Source organism: Ruditapes philippinarum, unplaced genomic scaffold (assembly GCF_026571515.1).
Source record: "Ruditapes philippinarum isolate M1 unplaced genomic scaffold, ASM2657151v2 ctg362_1_1_1_1, whole genome shotgun sequence".
NCBI classification, from domain to species: Eukaryota; Metazoa; Mollusca; class Bivalvia; order Venerida; family Veneridae; genus Ruditapes; species Ruditapes philippinarum.
This window is the reverse complement of record NW_026865001.1, coordinates 160,464-180,581: the sequence shown is the minus strand read 5'-3', so window position 1 is coordinate 180,581 and position 20,118 is coordinate 160,464. Positions and strand designations below refer to the sequence as shown.

The 20,118-nt window shown below is 31.8% G+C and overlaps 1 protein-coding gene across 1 annotated transcript in view; it reads left to right on the top strand.

Annotated features, from left to right (window-relative positions):
* The window catches only part of LOC132727524 (sodium- and chloride-dependent taurine transporter-like), a 31,389-nt gene extending 12,777 nt beyond the window's left edge, over positions 1-18,612 (top strand). The window contains exons 6-14 of the mRNA XM_060713062.1: positions 906-1,009; positions 1,493-1,617; positions 2,519-2,631; positions 3,171-3,308; positions 4,840-4,942; positions 5,549-5,649; positions 11,157-11,327; positions 14,394-14,397; positions 18,452-18,612. Of these exons, the coding sequence (XP_060569045.1) occupies positions 906-1,009; positions 1,493-1,617; positions 2,519-2,631; positions 3,171-3,308; positions 4,840-4,942; positions 5,549-5,649; positions 11,157-11,327; positions 14,394-14,397; positions 18,452-18,612 (1,020 nt within the window). The remainder of the gene's footprint in view (positions 1-905; positions 1,010-1,492; positions 1,618-2,518; positions 2,632-3,170; positions 3,309-4,839; positions 4,943-5,548; positions 5,650-11,156; positions 11,328-14,393; positions 14,398-18,451) is intronic.
* The last annotated feature ends 1,506 nt before the right edge of the window (positions 18,613-20,118 follow it).

Sequence of the window (20,118 nt, the reverse complement as noted above, 5' to 3'; positions counted from 1 at the left end):
ACTTAACATAAGCTCAGAGAGTAAACATACATGATGTCACATGATCGCGTTTCGATCCGATGACATTACCGAACGTCCATCACACGTAAATTGGGTACTGTGTTTTATTGTATTCCGTATCGGTGTGTTTTGAAAGTCAAATAAGTGTCCATCCGCCCTCTTAGGCTCCGAGAACACGACCTCAACCATAATTGTGCCTTCCTTAGTGTATTAATAACTGTTCTCTATAATGAAATAAATATCACTCTTCGCTGAGTGTGATAGAACTGAATGTTCGTCAACCGAGACATTAGTCAGTGTATGAAACATATTCTTCTTAAAGTTTGTAATAATTAATAAAATATACCTGCAGGAACCAGGCAGAATCCCGACAAATCTATAAACCCGTTTATTGCTTCAACAATTCGTTAATATCATGTGCTTTTCTTGTGATTGATTGAGTATATAGGTGTCTGTAAAGCAGTGAGAAATATCAAAATATTTCAAGAATAAAGATTTCAAAGAATCGATGTACAGAAAAAGATATCAAGTAGCTCTTTAGATGTTCATTTGTAAGGCTACGATATATAACACGTTTTTGTTAGACATTCCATTATATATTGTACTTGACAAATACGCTGGGAAAGTCTCGAGTGGTTACATATTTCATAGGTTTTACGATCCACGAAAAAAGAAAATTAATTTTCCAGATACGTTGAGTGTCAAAATTTCATTTTTATTTCCTTCCTTATCTTGGAAAAAGATATTTACATCTTGCTTTCTAGTGGTCCGTACTCTCAGTGCCTGAAAGGGCGGACGGACCCTCATTAAGAAAGAATACACACTCATTCTGGGCTTCCATTTGGAAAGATAATATACTTTAGAATATATGTACATGTGTACTAATGTTTTAAAAACTACATCAGGTGTGGGTCGATGGAGGAACTCAGATTTTCTTCTCCTATGTTCTTGCAACAGGTGTTATTATTACCCTTGGAAGCTACAACAAATACGAGAATAACTTCTACAGGTATTTAATGTTCTAAATGACTTATCAATATGATTTAAAACAAAATTCATGTACATGTAAATACGGTAGTGTTATTTTCCTTTTGTATTTTCACTTTCAACAAATGCCTAACTGAGGTCAGACATTCGGAAAAAAAAAAAAAATAATGAAATTCTTGCATAGATCAAATGATGCACCTGAAATGGAAAAGATAATAAAGAAATATAATGAAAGTTAAAATTGCACGATTTAAGACCGATTGCTTTGGTCATTTTGCGAAAATTAATAAAAAAACAGAGAGAGATGAAATAATCTGAAATCTTACACCAAAGTTATTAGTCCAGAAATAAATAAAGCAATATATTTCAAGTCCCTTCATGTCAAGATTTCAAGTCTTGAAAATTGAAGGAAATTGTTTTGGGTGAATTTCTTCAAATAAAGATGATCGCATTTTCACCAGAGAACGTTTACATTATAATAATACGTAATAAAACAACTTTTTAGGGATAGTTTCATCATAGCCATTATAAATAGCAGCACAAGTTTCTACGGCGGATTTGCTGTGTTTTCTGTCTTAGGATTCATGGCAAAGGAACAAAACGTTTCCGTCGAAGAAGTTGTCAAGTCAGGTAAATTCCAAAATCTATTTTTGCGATAGATATATATATATAAAGTCGAACGTGAAACTGGTTTTAGTAATTTATCTGAATTTAAGAGATCTTATCTTTAGATAAATATGACTACGAAGTGTTTTTTGAATTCGTGAATAACATTAAGGTCATCTTCTGCTTTGTTAAGTTTTCTTCGTAAACAACTCCGTGGTTTAAATTGGATTTTTCTTTTTATCTTCGTACAAATGAATTCATGCACGACGATCGCTTCTAAAAGGAGAACGAAAATCGTCAAAAAGTAGTGATACCGTTTCTATATTTTCTGATAACCATGTTTCGGTTAAGGACAAGACAAAATGAAACAATTCACCCTGGAGAATATCTTTTTTTGTGGAAAAAACTTTGAACATTGTAGTGAACAAAAGAGATTGAGCTTTTGAAATCAATAAGGACATCTGATGCAGTAGAGTTGATAGTTATGTTATTGTCGGGCCCTGGATTTTTATGAACATCACCAGATAAAAGGATAATTATTGACATCCAGCAAATACATTCGAAGTTTATGAAGTGATTGAGTCCTTTTATTTTCATATTTACAACGGAAAATAGACCTACCCTCACCCTATGAAGTATAATCTCAATATTCATTATGTTATACTGGGGTGGAAAAGTAAGTACTGTGAGGCATTCCAAATACCACAGTGACCAAAGAAAAGGGAGGACAGGATCATTTTGAAAGGAGTTGAATTGAATAAAATAAATTGAAGAAAAATGAATGTCGCCAATCCTTAATTTCTTCAATACCTTAATAAAAAATGAAATCACAAGAAATGCGAGACGTCTCTATATTTCTTCAGAGTTTTGTATCCATTAATTGGATTATTTGAATTTCTTGTAATATTTTGTATCGATGTTTCAGGACCAGGGTTAGTATTTATTGCTTATCCAAAGGCAATTACTGAGATGCCGTTGTCACCTCTATGGGCGATTTTGTTCTTTTTAATGATTTTGATGGTAGGATTTGATAGTCAGGTAAGATAGTAACATAATCACACTGAACAAAAGTTATAAAATGCATTTATTCTTGGTAAATATGTTGTGATAGTAAATGTGTACAGATTGTCTTGGACGATATTTTCGTACATCAATAAGCGAACCAACAACTGTAGCACCGTATTGAATCGGAAAAAAACGTGTTGAACGGGCGATCCCGGCTCCGATGTTAAATTTTTTATGCAACCGGGACACACCGGGGCATACATCGGGATAGTGTGAACTAGGCTTTAGCAAAAGGCAATTATCATTTTCTGTTTTATTGAACAGGTATTCAAGGGTTATGGCTAAGAATCAAAGTTCACTACATGATTTTTGTTTAGATTTATTTTGTGTACATTTCGATATGATATTTTAATAAAAGCAATGCCTTTGACCAATTCTAGATATGTCTTGTGTGTTTATTATGCTTAATAGCTTTTGACGAGAAGAAATCATTTATTTCGTCTGAGCAGGCGAAGATCATTCAAACTTTATTCCATTTGAAGAAATTGACAAAGTTTTAATTTTATTTATAGTTTGTTGCAGTTGAAGCTTTGTTGGCTCCAATAATTGACGCTTACCCAAAATATCTTTACAAGAAGCGGAACAGGATGATCCTTACGGCTGTGTATTGTACTTTCTCCTTCCTGGTTGGCTTATCTATGATAACAGAGGTAATAACAAATATTTACTTCTTCAAAACACTGTATACATTTATTAACTGAACAGTTGTTCTATTTAATAAATTAAAGTGCAAAAGGTGTATGTTTTGTACATTTAAAGGTCCATTATGCCTCATAAATGCTATCATTTTTATTTCTCAAACTCTTTTTATTTATATTTTGTATTTTTTATAGTTTCAAAAAAATACTGATTTGTCATCAAGGTCAGCTATTCTTTGCTACTAATCTTATGTCTGTTTGGCAAGTGGTATAATTATTGTGAATTAGTATTTTGCATGGAAGTCAAAATACTTCTTTGTTTATATTTTGCTATCTTTACAACACATTACTCCATGTTTAGGGCTAGTTTCTCTAGTTAAATCCATAAAACATTATTCAACACATTTCTCAAGAATACAAAATATGGATTTCGTAGGCATAATGTGCCTTTAAGCTTTATGATGACTTATATTAGTTATCTTTAAAAAGGTGATTTTTTTTCTCGAATATTTTGTAGATTTCCTAAATATTTATTTTTGTGATCGAAGACGTGGAGTGAGTTATATTGTAATATTCAACGTGAAAACAAAATGCACCGAATATTTTCATTTCGGATTACTTTAATAAAACTTATTTAAATTTATAATTTACACAATATTCTCAATCAAATCAAGTCTGCAATGTTTCCTTTTTGTCCTTTGTTTTCATTAATATTGATGGATTTTGTATTTCCGATTATTTAACTCACAACGGCAAGTGTCACGTGCTTTATGGCATCTGTAACTAAGTTGTCTCGTACTTTATCACCGTGTTGTTATATGTTTCTGGTCCTTTGGGAGCTTACTGTAATTCATTAAGTGTAATTCATTTATCGGTAATCCGATATTAGAGGACTTGAGATATGTTTCACCTTTCATTTTCTCTCATACAACAGACTCGGTCATCTCTCATGCAACAGACTCGGTCAAGAGCCAAACCGAGTCTGCACTTTTTACAATTCTATTATGCTTTTGTATTTATAGCTGTCGAAGGGTTAATATTTTTTAAATCAACAACTATAGATTACTAGTCATTCACGTTACCAATGATAGAAAGCCAGTCAAAACCTCTGACTGTTGATTTAAGTTCATGTAGCATTAAACATAATATTTTTTTTAATTCTCGGCCACAAAATATTCTTTGAAATTCATACTTTTCGGCACTGTATATTAACATATCACAGTATACAGATCATATGGCGACTTTCCAGCTTTACTGATGGAGGAAGGTTTCTGGCTCGAACGGGTACCTGAGTAGAACAACCAATGGTCTGTTAGCTTGATAGCTTCTCCATATGAAAGAATCCAAAATCCATGTCGGGATTAGAACCCCCTGCGGAGAGAGGCAAGTGGTTTGGAGTTAAGGACTTTAACAACTAGGCCCCGGACGCCCCACATTTTTTTCTAATAAAGTATTGGATTTCATTTAATTATGTTTTTCCTCAGTAATGTTTTAAGGTAAATTTAATACATAATATCATATTTAATATATATTTTATACACAGGGCGGTATGTATGTGTTTCAATTGTTTGATTACTACTGTGCTAGTGGATTGGTCTTACTCTGGATATGTTTCTTTGAAGCTGTAGTCGTCGCTTGGTGTTTTGGTAATGTTATATTTACTTATTTACTCATTTTCCTTAATATAATCATTATAATCATATAATAATATTATATATTTTTGTACTTCGAATACAATGCACATTTAAGATGTTAAGCTGTTAAAATGATTTAAACACTTATTAATAAAATTCAACAAAAAATCTTAAAAAGCATGCCTCCAGATTCATGAGAAAAATCAAGGATATTTTGAAAATGTAATACTATATAAAAGAAAAATGCTGTCAAGTGAATATAGAAAGTAACTTACACATTGCAGACGGCACTTTAAATCCAAGTAAATTTCAAAAGTGGTCAATGTTTGCAACAGTAGCCTATACTGCGTTAGTGCGTTAGTGACACAGTAGAAATATGTGATAAATACTACAAAATCATTATTCGCACATAACATATAAATTTTTAATTGAATCTTGAATCGTTTTGCTTTTCTTATTGTATCCTTTCTATTAATATATTACAAAGATTTGATATGTTCAGATAAAATATACACGATTTTTACATTGAATTTTATTGATTAACTGCTACAAAAATGTTCTTCCTTTTAGTGAATGTTATTCATAGCTGTAATTATATATTTTATATTTATATTTTAGGACAAGAACGATTCCAGGAAGCTGCCGAGTTAATGATTGGCCGAAGATTTCCACTGTGGTTTTTTATATGTTGGAAATATATAATACCTGTTTTAACTTCGGTAAAATAACTGCATTATTATGCCCCCATTTCGAAGAAAAGGGGGTATATTGCTTTGCACTTGTCGGTCCGTCGGTCCGTCGGTCCGTCGGTCCGTAGACCAAATGGTTTCCGAGTGATAACTAAAAACCCTTAGGCCTAGAAACTTCAAACTTGGTATGGTGATTGGTCATGACCAGTAGATGACCCCTATTGATTTTGGGGTCAAGGGGTCAAAGGTCAAGGTCACATTGACCTTGTAAGCAATAACGGTTTCCGATCAATAATTAAAGAACTTTAAGGCCTAGGAACTTCAAACTTGGTATGGTGATTGGTCATGATCAGTAGATGACCCCTATTGATTTTGGGGTCAAGGGGTCAAAGGTCAAGGTCACATTGACCTCTTGGGTAAAAATGGTTTCTGATCAATAACAAAAGAACCCTTAGGCCTAGGAACTTCAAACTTGGTATGGTGATTGGTCATGACCAGCAGATGACCCCTATTGATTTTGGGGTCAAGGGGTCAAAGGTCAAGGTCACATTGACCTCTTGGGTAAAAATGGTTTCTGTTCAATAACAAAAGAACCCTTAGGCCTAGGAACTTCAAACTTGGTATGGTGATTGGTCATGACCAGCAGATGACCCCTATTGATTTTGGGGTCAAGGGGTCAAAGGTCAAGGTCACATTGACCTTGTAAGCAAAAACGGTTTCCGATCAATAACTAAAGAACGTTAAGGCCTAGGAACTTCAAACTGGGTATGGTGATTGGTCATGAACAGTAAATGATCCCTATTGATTATGGGGTCAAGAGGTCAAAGGTCAAGGTCACATTGACCTTGTAAGCAAAAACGGTTTCCGATCAATAACTAAAGAATCTTAAGGCTTAGGAACTTCAAACTTGGTATGGTGATTGGTCATGATCAGTAGATGATCCCTATTGATTTTTGGGGTAAAGGGGTCAAAGGTCAAGGTCACATTGACTTTGTAAGCAAAAACATGTTCTGATCAATAACTAAAGAACTTTAAGGCCTAGGAACTTCAAACTTGGTATGGTGATTGCTCATGATCAGTAGATGACCCCTATTGATTTTGAGGTCAAGGGGTCAAAGGTCAAGGTCACATTGACCTTGTAAGCAATAACGGTTTCCGATCAATAATAAAAGAACTTTAAGGCCTAGGAACTTCAAACTTGGTATGGTGATTGGTCATGATCAGTAGATGACCCCTATTGATTTTGGGATCAAGGGGTCAAAGGTCAAGGTCACATTGACCTCTTGGGTAAAAATGGTTTCTGATCAATAACAAAAGAACCCTTAGGCCTAGGAACTTCAAACTTGGTATGGTGATTGGTCATGACCAGCAGATGACCCCTATTGATTTTGGGGTTAAGGGGTAAAGGTCAAGGTCACATTGACCTTGTAGGTAAAAACAATTTCCGATCAATAACTTAAGAACCCTTAGGCCTAGGAACTTCAAACTTGGTATGGTGATTGGTCATGACCAGCAGATGACCCCTATTGATTTTGGGGTTAAGGGGTCAAAGGTCAAGGTCACATTGACCTCTTAGGTAAAAACGGTTTTCCGATCAATAACTAAAGAACCCTTAGGCCTAGGAACTTCAAACTTGGTATGGTGATTGGTCATGACCAGTAGATGACCCCTATTGATATTGGGGTTAAGGGGTCAGAGGGCAAGGTCACATTGACCTTGTAGGTAAAAATGCTTTCAAATCAATAACTTAAGAACCCTTTGGCCTAGGAACTTCAAACATGGTATGGTGATTGGTCATGACCAGCAGATGACCTATTGATTTTGGGGTCAAGGGGTCAAAGGTCAAGGTCACATTGAGGTTGTATGTTAAAACGGTTTCCCATCAATTAACTAAAAAGGCTTAGGCCTAGGACCTTCAAAGTTTGTATGATGATTGGTCTTGACCAGCATATGACCCCTATTGAGTTTTGGGTCAAGGGGTCAAAGGTTAAGGTCATGACCAGTAGATACTTGATAACCCTTATTAATTGTTTGATCACTGGGTCAGAAGTCATGCATAATAACCTTATCACATGACTAATTGGCTGCTGATAGGGGGCATACATGTTTTACAAACATATCTTGTTATATTTTAGTGTTACAACTTCATTATCATCTTATAGTGTAACTTCAATAAATAACTACATAATTATCTAATAGTGTTTTAACTTAGGTAAATATCTACGTTATCATCTTATAGTGATTTAACTTCAATAAATTACTACATAATTATCTAATAGTGTTTTAACTTAGGTAAATAACTACGTTATCATCTTATAGTGATTTAACTTCAATAAATTACTACATAATTATCTAATAGTGTTTTAACTTAGGTAAATAACTACGTTATCATCTTATAGTGATTTAACTTCAATAGATTACTACATAATTATCTTATAGTGTTTTTAACTTAGGTAAATAACTACGTTATCATCTTATAGTGATTTAACTTCAATAAATTACTACATAATTATCTAATAGTGTTTTAACTTAGGTAAATAACTACGTTATCATCTTATAGTGATTTAACTTCAATAGATTACTACATAATTATCTAATAGTGTTTTAACTTAGGTAAATAACTACGTTATCATCTTATAGTGATTTAACTTCAATAAATTACTACATAATTATCTAATAGTGTTTTAACTTAGGTAAATAACTACGTTATCATCTTATAGTGATTTAACTTCAATAAATTACTACATAATTATCTAATAGTGTTTTAACTTAGGTAAATAACTACGTTATCATCTTATAGTGATTTAACTTCAATAGATTACTACATAATTATCTAATAGTGTTTTAACTTAGGTAAATAACTACGTTATCATCTTATAGTGATTCAACTTCAATAGATTACTACATAATTATCTAATAGTGTTTTAACTTAGGTAAATAACTACGTTATCATCTTATAGTGTAACTTCAATAAATAACTACATAATTATCTAATAGTGTTTTAACTTAGGTAAATAACTACGTTATCATTTTATAGTGATTTAACTTCAATAGATTACTACATAATTATCTAATAGTGTTTTAACTTAGGTAAATAACTACGTTATCATCTTATAGTGATTTAACTTCAATTAATTACTACATAATTATCTAATAGTGTTTTAACTTAGGTAAATAACTACGTTATCATCTTATAGTGATTTAACTTCAATAAATAACTACATAATTATCTAATAGTGTTTTAACTTAGGTAAATAACTACGTTATCATCTTATAGTGATTTAACTTCAATAAATTACTACATAATTATCTAATAGTGTTTTAACTTAGGTAAATAACTACGTTATCATCTTATAGTGATTTAACTTCAATAAATAACTACATAATTATCTAATAGTGTTTTAACTTAGGTAAATAACTACGTTATCATCTTATAGTGATTTAACTTCAATAGATTACTACATAATTATCTAATAGTGTTTTTCACTTAGGTAAATAACTACGTTATCATCTTATAGTGATTTAAACTTCAATAGATTACTACATAATTATCTAATAGTGTTTTTAACTTAGGTAAATAACTACGTTATCATCTTATAGTGATTTAACTTCAATAAATAACTACATAATTATCTAATAGTGTTTTAACTTAGGTAAATAACTACGTTTATCATCTTATAGTGATTTAACTTCAATAGATTACTACATAATTATCTAATAGTGTTTTAACTTAGGTAAATAACTACGTTATCATCTTATAGTGATTTAACTTCAAATAAATAACTACATAATTATCTAATAGTGTTTTAACTTAGGTAAATAACTACGTTATCATCTTATAGTGATTTAACTTCAATAAATTACTACATAATTATCTAAATAGTGTTTTAACTTAGGTAAATAACTACGTTATCATCTTATAGTGATTTAACTTCAATAGATTACTAACATAATTATCTAATAGTGTTTTAACTTAGGTAAATAACTACGTTATCATCTTATAGTGATTTAACTTCAATAGATTACTACATAATTATCTAATAGTGTTTTAACTTAGGTAAATAACTACGTTATCATCTTATAGTGATTTAACTTCAATAGATTACTACATAATTATCTAATAGTGTTTTAACTTAGGTAAATAACTACGTTATCATCTTATAGTGATTTAACTTCAATAAATTACTACATAATTATCTAATAGTGTTTTAACTTAGGTAAATAACTACGTTATCATCTTATAGTGATTTAACTTCAATAAATTACTACATAATTATCTAATAGTGTTTTAACTTAGGTAAATAACTACGTTATCATCTTATAGTGATTTAACTTCAATAAATAACTACATAATTATCTAATAGTGTTTTAACTTAGGTAAATAACTACGTTATCATCTTATAGTGATTTAACTTCAATAAATTACTACATAATTATCTAATAGTGTGTTAACTTAGGTAAATAACTACGTTATCATCTTATAGTGTTTTAACTTCGGTAAATTACTACATAATAATCTAATAGTATTACAAGTAAAATGGATTCCTGCGGTGAACATTTTAATGATATAAAGATATTTCATTTAACTATTTTCAACATCATTATTTGTTTTTTTTTTGGGGGGGGGGATAAATAAACGTTTGTATCAAGAATATAGTTGACAATTGAATAAACGATCAATATAGAAGAAGCTAGGTCTTTGGAAACTGATGACCGTTGAAGACCGGAGAAGGTCGAACATAGAACAATTATTTCTTTTTAAGAAAATGATTAAATAGGCCTACCATTTAATGAATAATTCCGAGCAAAAAAATAAATAAAGTAAACACACAAGTTTACGCAGAAAATATCTCTATTTAATATGGCAGATGCCACTACGAATATTTTAAACTTTGTAGATTTTCAACAATTTATTGTTTGTAAAATTTGAGATAGATATTAAAGAAACATTGATAATTTTCAAACACATCATTCAAGTTTTTCCACCTTAAACGGTAAAATAATTATAGAAAATTAGAAATATCACGTAATAAATTTTTGTTCTTAATTAGGTGTAATTCGGACTAATTCCCTAGAGGTAAATCCGTAACGTACCGGCAAACGGTATTTAGCTAGGCTTTCCAATCATGTACGGTTTACAGATCACATGCTCCTCCATGTACCGAAAACAGGTCACGTGCTCCTCCATGCCTCAAAAGTTAAACGCGTACCAATACCCTGCAGGGAATAACTTAGGGAATAACTTAGGTTAATAACTGTATTATCATCTTAAAGTGTTATAATAACTTCCATAAATAACTGTATTATAATCGTATAGTGTTATAACTTTAGTTAATGAAGGCATTTTTATCTTATATTGTCATAATTTCGGTTAATAAGTTCATATTTATCTGACGTAAAACTTCGTGTTATATAAAATAAAATAATGTGTTGACCATAAATGAATGACATGTCTTAATTGTCTTTTGCTGAAATCTTTTCTGTAACTTCTGTTACCTTTCTTTTTAAATAAATTTCTTTGTTTTTTTCCAATTCAGGCAATTTTTCTCTTTTCCATTGTATCGTTCAAACCGCTTACATACAATAAGACGTACATATATCCAAGATGGGCTCAGGGAGTTGGGTTTTGTATGGCTCTGGTATCTATGATTTGTATTCCAATCATATTCGTTTATAAAATGATGACAACTAGGGGATCCTTAAGAAAGGTAAAATATTTTGTGCATTTTGTTTAGTACGTCTAAAGGAATAAACAAGGAAACTTTGCGTGTAGGAGACATTAGATTTTAACAAAAGATATCTTACAAAACTGAGATATACACAAATAAAGATACTTCATGCAGTATGCATTTTTGAAATTAAAGTAAATACTACTGTTTTGAATACAATTTCTATGTTGTACTACACTTTCAACATCCTGAATTTGGAAGTGATGTTTCATATTTATACTCAGGAAATCAATGTTTTAATTAAATGATACTACAGTCCGACATAGACATTTTGTTTCTCAAGGGAGAGCAATCCGTCTTTTATGTTCTCTTCTTTTCAAGAGTTTCTTCCCTTTTTTCTTGAATTGCGGATATTTAACTTATCTTAAAATCTTAGTTCATTTTTCTCAAAAGTGGTATTTATATTCATAGAGTAACTGATTTTATTTTTTTCAGAAGTGGCAAATCCTTACAACACCGCTCCTGCAAACGCACCAGATTTTATCAAAATAGTAAACCCAAATAATTATTGTGTAACAAATTTTTACTCGATCACTAAAAGCAAGCTTGTTGTGTGGTTATACCGATCTTTTCCCATAAAATTATTAAATCCCGAGCCCGCATGGCGAGGAATTTAGGTTTGAGGGCTTCTGCATGTGTTAATGTACGAAATAAGGGGCATTAGCGCTATTAATATTCTTGCATTAATGTATATGCCTAAATAAATCATTCTGCATTTCGTTATCTGCATTAAATAAATCAAAGATTTTGCTATTTTGCTATGCTTTCCACGTAGTAGTGGGTCGTCATTTGTATATATATATAAACTGTTTTACATTGCGCCCTGAGTCACGCATATTACAAAACTTGCAATCGCATGTTACTTGTTTTCTTCGTTAATGTATGCAAGAAAACATGTAAATGGCAATGATATTTTCACATGGTCACTAAATAACGTTATAGATGTATGCGTTTTTAGCTCACCTGAGCATATGCTCAGGGTGAGCTATTAGGATCACTTTTCGTCCGTCGTCTGTCGTCCGTCGTACGTCGTCCTTTGTCCGTTTACACTTTTAAAACGACATCTCCTCTGAAACCATAAGGCAGATCTTAATGAAACTTAACAGGGATGTTCCTTGTGTGAAGCCTTAAGAAAGTTGTTCAAAAGAATTTAATTCCATGCAGAACTCTGGTTGCCATGGCAACCGAAAGAAAAAAACTTTAAATATCTTCTTTTAAAAAAACCCAAAGAGCTAGAGCTTAGATATTTGGCATGAAACATCTTCTAGTGAGTGTCTACAAAGTTTGTTCAAATAAAAGCCCTGGGGTCAAAATTGGCCCCGCCCCAGGGGGTCATTGATTTTCCCTATATGCATATAGTAAAAACTTGAAAAAATCTTCTTTTAAAGAACCAAACGAGCTAGAGCTAAGATATTTAGCATGAAACATCTTCTAATGAGTGTCTACCAAGTTTGTTCAAATAAAAGCCTTGGGGTCAAAATTGACCCCGCCCAGGGGGTCATTGATTTTCCCTATATGCATATAGTAAAAAAATAAAAAATCTTCTCTTAAAGAACTCAAAGAGCTAGAGCTAAGATATTTAGCATGAAACATGTTCTAATGGGTATCTACCAAGTTTGTTCAAATAAAAGCCCTTGGGTCAAAATTGGCCCCGCCCCGGGGGTCATTGATTATCCTTATATGTGTATAGCAAAAACTTAAAAATCTTCGAAAAAACCCAAATAGCTAGAGTTTAGATATTAAGCTTGAAACATCTTCTAGTGTGTGTCTACAAAGTTTGTTCAGATAAAAGCCCTGTGGTCAAAAATTGGCCCTGCCCCGAGAGTCTTTGATTTTCCTTATGTGGGTATAGCAAAAACTTAAAAAATCTTCTTTGAAAAAACCCTAATAGCTAGAGTTTAGATATTAAGCATGAAGCATGTTCTAGTAAGTGTCTACAAGGTTTGTTCAAATAAAAGCCCTGGGGTCAAAATTGGCCCTGCCCCGGGGGTCATTGATTTTCCTGATATGTGTATAGCAATAACTTAAAAATATTCTTTGAAAAAAACCCAAATAGCTAGAGTTAAGATATTAAGCATGAAGCATGTTCTAGTAATTGTCTACAAGGTTTGTTCAAATAAAAGCCCTAGGGTCAAAATTGGCCCCGCCCCAGGGGTGTCATTGTTTTTAACTATATGTGTATAGTAAAAACTTAAAAAATCTTTTTTAAAAAAACCCAATTAGCTACAGCTTAGATGTTTAGCATGAAACATCTTCATATGGGTGTCTGCCAAGTTTGTTCAAATAAAATCCTTTGGGTTAAAATTGGCCTTGCCGGGGGTGTGGGGAGCAGATCATTGTTTTTCATTATATGTGTGTAGTAAAAACTTAGCATCATGAAACATTTTCTTATGGGTGTCTTCCAAGTTTGTTCAAATAAAAGCCCTGGGGTTTAAACTGGCCCCGCTCCGGGGGCCTATATACAGGTGAGCGACCTCAGGGCCATCATGGCCCTCTTGTTTAAAGTTGATTTTACTTATTATATAAAATGTGTAACATTTTAAATAAATCATTGCAAGTAACATGCATGATGAATGTACATTGCTTTTTCATTTCTGTACGAGGCTCCTAACAAGAAGTACCTATTCTCAACCCATGTTTATGTTAAAAGTTCACTCAACTTTCAGAATGTTATGTTTATGTTAAAAGTTCACTCAACTTTCAGAATGTTATGTTTATGTAAAAGTTTCACTTAACTTTCAGAATGTTATGTTTATGTAAAAGTTTCACTCAACTTTCATAATGTTATGTTTATGTAAAAGTTTCACTCAACTTTCAGAAAGTTATGTTTATGTAAAAAATTCACTCAACTTTCATAATGTTATGTTTATGTAAAAGTTTCACTCAACTTTCAGAATGTTATGTTTATGTAAAAGTTTCACTCAACTTTCAGAATGTAATGTTTATGTAAAAGTTCACTCAACTTTCAGAATGTTATGTTTATGTAAAGATTTCACTCAACATTCAGAATGTTATGTTTATGTAAAAGTTTCACTCAACTTTCAGAATGGTATATTTATGTAAAAATTTCACTCGACTTTCAGAATGGTATGTTTATGTAAAAATTTCACTGAACTTTTAGAATGTTATGTTTATGTAAAATATTCACTCAACTTCCAGAATGTTATGCCCTTTTCCTAAAGGTATCTTATATTTTTTTATTCCGTGTTAACCGTCAAACCAGTTTTGTTTATTTGTTTTTTTCTTTTTAATGACCAAGCTTTGTACAGTTGTATGCTGACAAGTTTAAATGTCACATGACAAAATTGACATGTAAAGGCTGAAAGTCTTAGGTGTGTTAAAGTTGCCCTAGGATAGGTACAGATTCAAAGCAGACTTTTGATGAATTCTGGCGTATAATATTCATAATGTAGACCTCCTTCTTTTGTTGGATTTATTTTTATTTTTTTATTTATTTGTTTGTTTGTTTGTTTGTTTGGATTTACGTCGCACCAACCCTGTTAACCCAACATGGCGACTTTCCAACTTCACTGGTGTATGTGCCCGATCCTTGCTTTATTTTAGGCATGATGGGGCATCTGAGTAGAACCAGCTAGCTGGATGGCTTCCTCAAATGAAAGAATTCAAAGTCACTGGTGGGGTTCGAACTCGAACCCTTTAAAATCTGCGAAATTATCTGTTATAGATAGTTATCAGCAATATTATCATCAAAGATGAGTTTACTGTATATACATGAAATGGGCGGCTCATCGTTACAGAATGTAAATATATAAGAAACGTTTATGAAGGAAGGACAGAAAAAGGCATACGTTGTTTATTTCAAATAACATTGCCTTAATGTATGCATCAAAGCATGTTAACAATATATTATTACATATAATAAAATACAGATAAACAGCTTAATAAATATCTGAGGTGACTCCCTCTTTTCTGCTCATACCCCTCTACTCACCCCCACCCCCTCCTACATTAAATTATGTCTTTGAAGCTTTCAGTATGTCCCCCGAAAAAAACCCTCTTGATTTGCTTTAAATTTGAATAGAAAAGCTGTGTTATTATATAGTTACAGGGAATACACAGTGTATATAATAAATGCCTTTTTAAAGACTAATTTCATGTGAAATCTACCTAGTATTAAATTTTGCTTTTTGCACGAAATTCAATCCAAATATAAATTTATGTTGTACACATACTTCAGTTTATGCTAGCTTAATTTGTTTTATTCTCTATCTGTTTTATCTCCAATAAAGCACATTATACAGTAATAGTATATAAATTGGTCTACATCTCTGTAAACTTTTTGGTTATTCTGATGAAAACTTTGGGCAATAATGCTTTAATTCCCCACTAATTGTCAATTACGTATACTGATGCGAAAAGTAAAGAGAATTCGTTTACGGTTAATGAGCGTAATAAATTGATTTTTACCAAATATTCATTTCAGTTTTATCAATAATTGTGCAACTGTCGTCCGGAGAGACAAAGATTTTTGCCATTTAATTTCTCCCCCCAAAAATGATTGTGTTTAGTGCAGTTCAAAAAGGTATTGTCTGGTTGACAACATCAAGGGATAAATAAAACTTTATTCGAACTTGGGTTAAATATTAAATGAATGTAAACACGAAATCTGGTAAGAGAGGAAAAAGAAAGATGAATACAAAAAAAAAAGAGACACAAAAACATAAATTATAGTTACTAGTAAGTTTTTTAGTTAAAACTATGCTAAATTTGACGCTTAAGACATCTGCGACAAGCACGTTAGTAATCTTTATTTATTTATTTAATATTTTCTGTTTATTTTCTGATTGAGAATGCTGCTTTACCTGATTTACTCATTTAGTTGAACATTGAAAACGTTGTAGAGCATTGTCACCCTATAGGGATACTCTTGAATGGTGCACAAAATTAGTGCTCTATTCGACGAATTGTAAACTTGAAATCTGAGTGTTCTATGCCGCAAAAAGCATGCATTACGTGGAATAAGCGAAAAGAAAGGGGAAAATCTCGAGATCTGTCACTCCCTTGATCAGATTGCCATCGTTATGATCTCAGTAAGAAGTTAAACTAAGCAAGTTTAACTTAGCACTTTAGATAAGATATTTGTAATTTTACTTATTTACCTCATTGCAGTAGAAGTTATCGAGCAGATGGTTCTAATAAGCACTGATATATTGTTATTTCTATTAAATTCAGTCAAGACTGAACACAGAGAGAGACAAAAAAATGAAGTAACCATAAAATGTCACACATTGTTTTGGCAACGACAGATAGATAGGCAGACAGACAAAGGACAGATTAACAGAAGGACGGACAGACTTATATACAGGATAATTTGTACAGATTTAATACTATTCCAAATCTCGGCGTCATCATGTCTCTGTGTATCATTATTATAATTTAATCAAATTATACCTTCTTATGATAACTAAGGATTAACTATTCGACAAGAAGCAACGAGCTGTTCGTCGAATTTCCGACCGCTATTCTGCGAAAGGCATCGAACAGAACTCCCCAAGATGCTCTTCACGACGATACCTATGAATGGAGCACCTTGGTACTCTATATAGTTTAAAGGAACTCCACTGAGGTCCAAAACCTAAATAAAAACTCATTGGAGTCCCTTTAAAGTTTATATGCCCTTCTGTATGACAAGAGTGTAACTTATCCTGTACGAAATGCTTTTAAATATAATGTGAACTGTAATATGTATATACATTTATATTCTGAGAAATGAAATTTGTTTTAACTAAGTGTGTGCAGACAATCGGTGGCATCCCTTTAAGGTTTAGATTCATTTTTTTTACTTCATAATTCATGTTAAATCAGTTAAGATTTTAAACCTTTCGTTTTGTTTATTAAAATCCTATTAAGCCCCCAAATAGTATTATTTTATGTCGAAAAACGTTTTTCTTTTGGTTTCCTGTTATAGTTCCAAACGTGTCACTCAGTTGCCCTATAGGAGAATCATCTTTTCCTTTTTTGTTCGGCGTTTAGTAAGTTAGTAAGTTTAAACAATTATACTTTTTTTCCGTCCGTTTTTTTTGCATTAAAAAAAAGATCATGAAGGATTTAACCATTAAAAACTGTTTTCAAAATTATTATTTTATGTGTGCGAGATATTTTCTTAAAGGCCCATTATGCTTCAGAAATACTTTTATCTTTATTTCTCAAAAGCTTTTTTAATTGTGGTGTACTTTTATAGTATTTGTATCCAAAAGTTAATGGCAATTACCGGAACCATCTTTTGCATCTTTTGCATTTAAGAAATAAGTACAGATATAGAGAATTAGGTTTTTTATAGAAGTCAAAATACTACTTTGTTAACATTTTGCTACTTTTATGACAAATTATTAATTTTTCAAGTAACAGGCATCTTACATTCCTCTAAAACCACCATTTAAACATTATAAAATTATGCTTGCCCCCCACCCCCACTTTATTTTCAAAAGAAGTAAAGATTTAATTGTTTCTTAAGCATAAGGTGCCTTTAAATCATATCGTTTGTTTTAGGAACAATGAACGGGACTCAATTTATCATACAGTCAATAGCAGTCATTAATTGTAAATGGAAAAGATCCCGGTGGACAAGTACGGTCAGAGAATTTACTGATGCTCAATTTAATAAACTGCTATCCAAATAATTGGCAATTGATGTTAGGCTATAACACAATACAAATAGAGCCGAGGGAATCGTGAAAGAAAATTGCAAGTGAATTAATTTGATAACTTAAGTCAATAGGGTAAGCGATCTAGAAGACAAAGAATTTTATTAGGATATTAGTGGGGCTTGGAATAATTTCTAAGCGAAGCGATATGCGCTTAATTGCAACAATAGAGATGCAGTGAAAATGCACCCGTCACGCTTAAAAGATCAATCAGAAGATAAGTAAACTTGGTTTCATCGCACGTTCGTTGTTTAATGTGAAATCACTGTCTCCGAGGAGAAGTTTTAATTAAAATAAAAACCATTTTGTATCGGTAAGTTACCAATTATACGCTTTAGAAATACACGCTGCACGATACTGCACGGTAAAATTAAGTTATGAAATTAATGACTTTTTTGTCTGATACTTTTATTACTGAATGAAAACTACCAACTGCAGTGAACCAGTTTCAAGAGGCTTGTGCCATACTCTCAAAAGCCTACGGTGAAACTGCTAAAGAATGTGCAGATGCCTACTTCTGTTATGGACAAGCTTTGTTAGACTTGGCTCGAATGGAGAATGGAGTGCTGGGAAACGCCCTTCAAAAAAGATATGGTTAATTGTTGTGGTAACGTTTAAAACAAAATCTGAAACTAAATTAGCTGAATATATGTAACATTAAATTTAGTAAAAAGGCATTTGTATATATGCATAAATAATGGTTTATCTACACGAAATTACTTATAGTGTTTGTATAAGTACAAAATTACATACATGAACACTACGCCGGATACAAAGCTTGTTTGTTTTCAATGTACAAAATAAATGTCTATTTAAAAACAATAAAATAAAACAACAACAAAAACAACAACGAAAAAACCAACCAAAAAAAAAAAAAAAATACATTGAAGAAAATGAAGTTGTGACTTTTTTCTAAAAGCTTTTTGTTATTTTGTGTTATTATTCAATAAACGGAAAGCCATAGACGTACGTGAAATTGGAATTGACCGTTTTCTAAAATTTCGTATAATTATTGATTTTGTCTGAAGCAGAAGTACAGACGGGTAAACTGATCGGCTATTTGACGGATGGCCTTATAGATAAAGAGATACTTTGATTGATATCATTGGCTAACCAATGTAATCTATCGGACATCTGGATCGTTTAAAGCTCTGTGAATTCCAGAATTTATGAATAATAGTAATAATAGCAACTGTACTGTACCTTTTGTAGTTCGGGATATAGAAAAAAAGTGATATTTTTTATCTGAAAGATTATATGTTGCAGTACAGAAATAATGAATCGTTTGAATTACTGAATGTGAAAGATTTTGTAAATATGTTCTGTTTTTTAAACAAATATATTAAAATAGGTAGAAAAACAATATCTGTAATACGTCAAAATGAGTAACGTAGTTTGATAGTTATATTGAAAATGGTATCGCAGTTCGTTTATTATGTTTTGTTTAAATGCAAACAAAAATATCATCCTTAAAATGTTACGTAAAATTATCAATGACACAATGATCAATTTCATTGTTACACTAAATATAAATTTTTTTCTATACCCCTTAGTTTAAGATAGTTAAGTTAAGAAGTTAAGTCTGTCTACGCCGGGTGGTTGAGTCTGTCTACGCATGGGTTATATAGGAACTACTTTTTTAATTTTGACAGAAAACTGTGCCAAAACTTTAGTATACAACATCCACGTAGGCTGCAGCGTGTCGTCGGTAAATAAAGTTAATAAATTTGGACAAACGAGGTCTGATTAGGATATTATCGTTTTATATTCTAATTACCGTTTATTTAATGAGCCATTAGATGAATGGTTTTCTATCTGCCTTGTGGCACACACAACGCTGGTCTCACATATCAATACTGTCTCATCTTATACATTTAAAATTATATAGTCAAATTGAATATACATTTTACACTGTCGGTGAGCTTGGTTTTGCACATTTGCAAATAGATTTGATTTTTTTTTTGTTCAAAGAAGAATGTGTTTAATTAATACATGAATTCATTTATACGCGACGACATTAAAACAGAGGTGAAAATAATTTTGTCGGCACTGTAATACTGATGTAACATTGATTTTCGCCAATTGTTTTTGATGCTGCAATTATT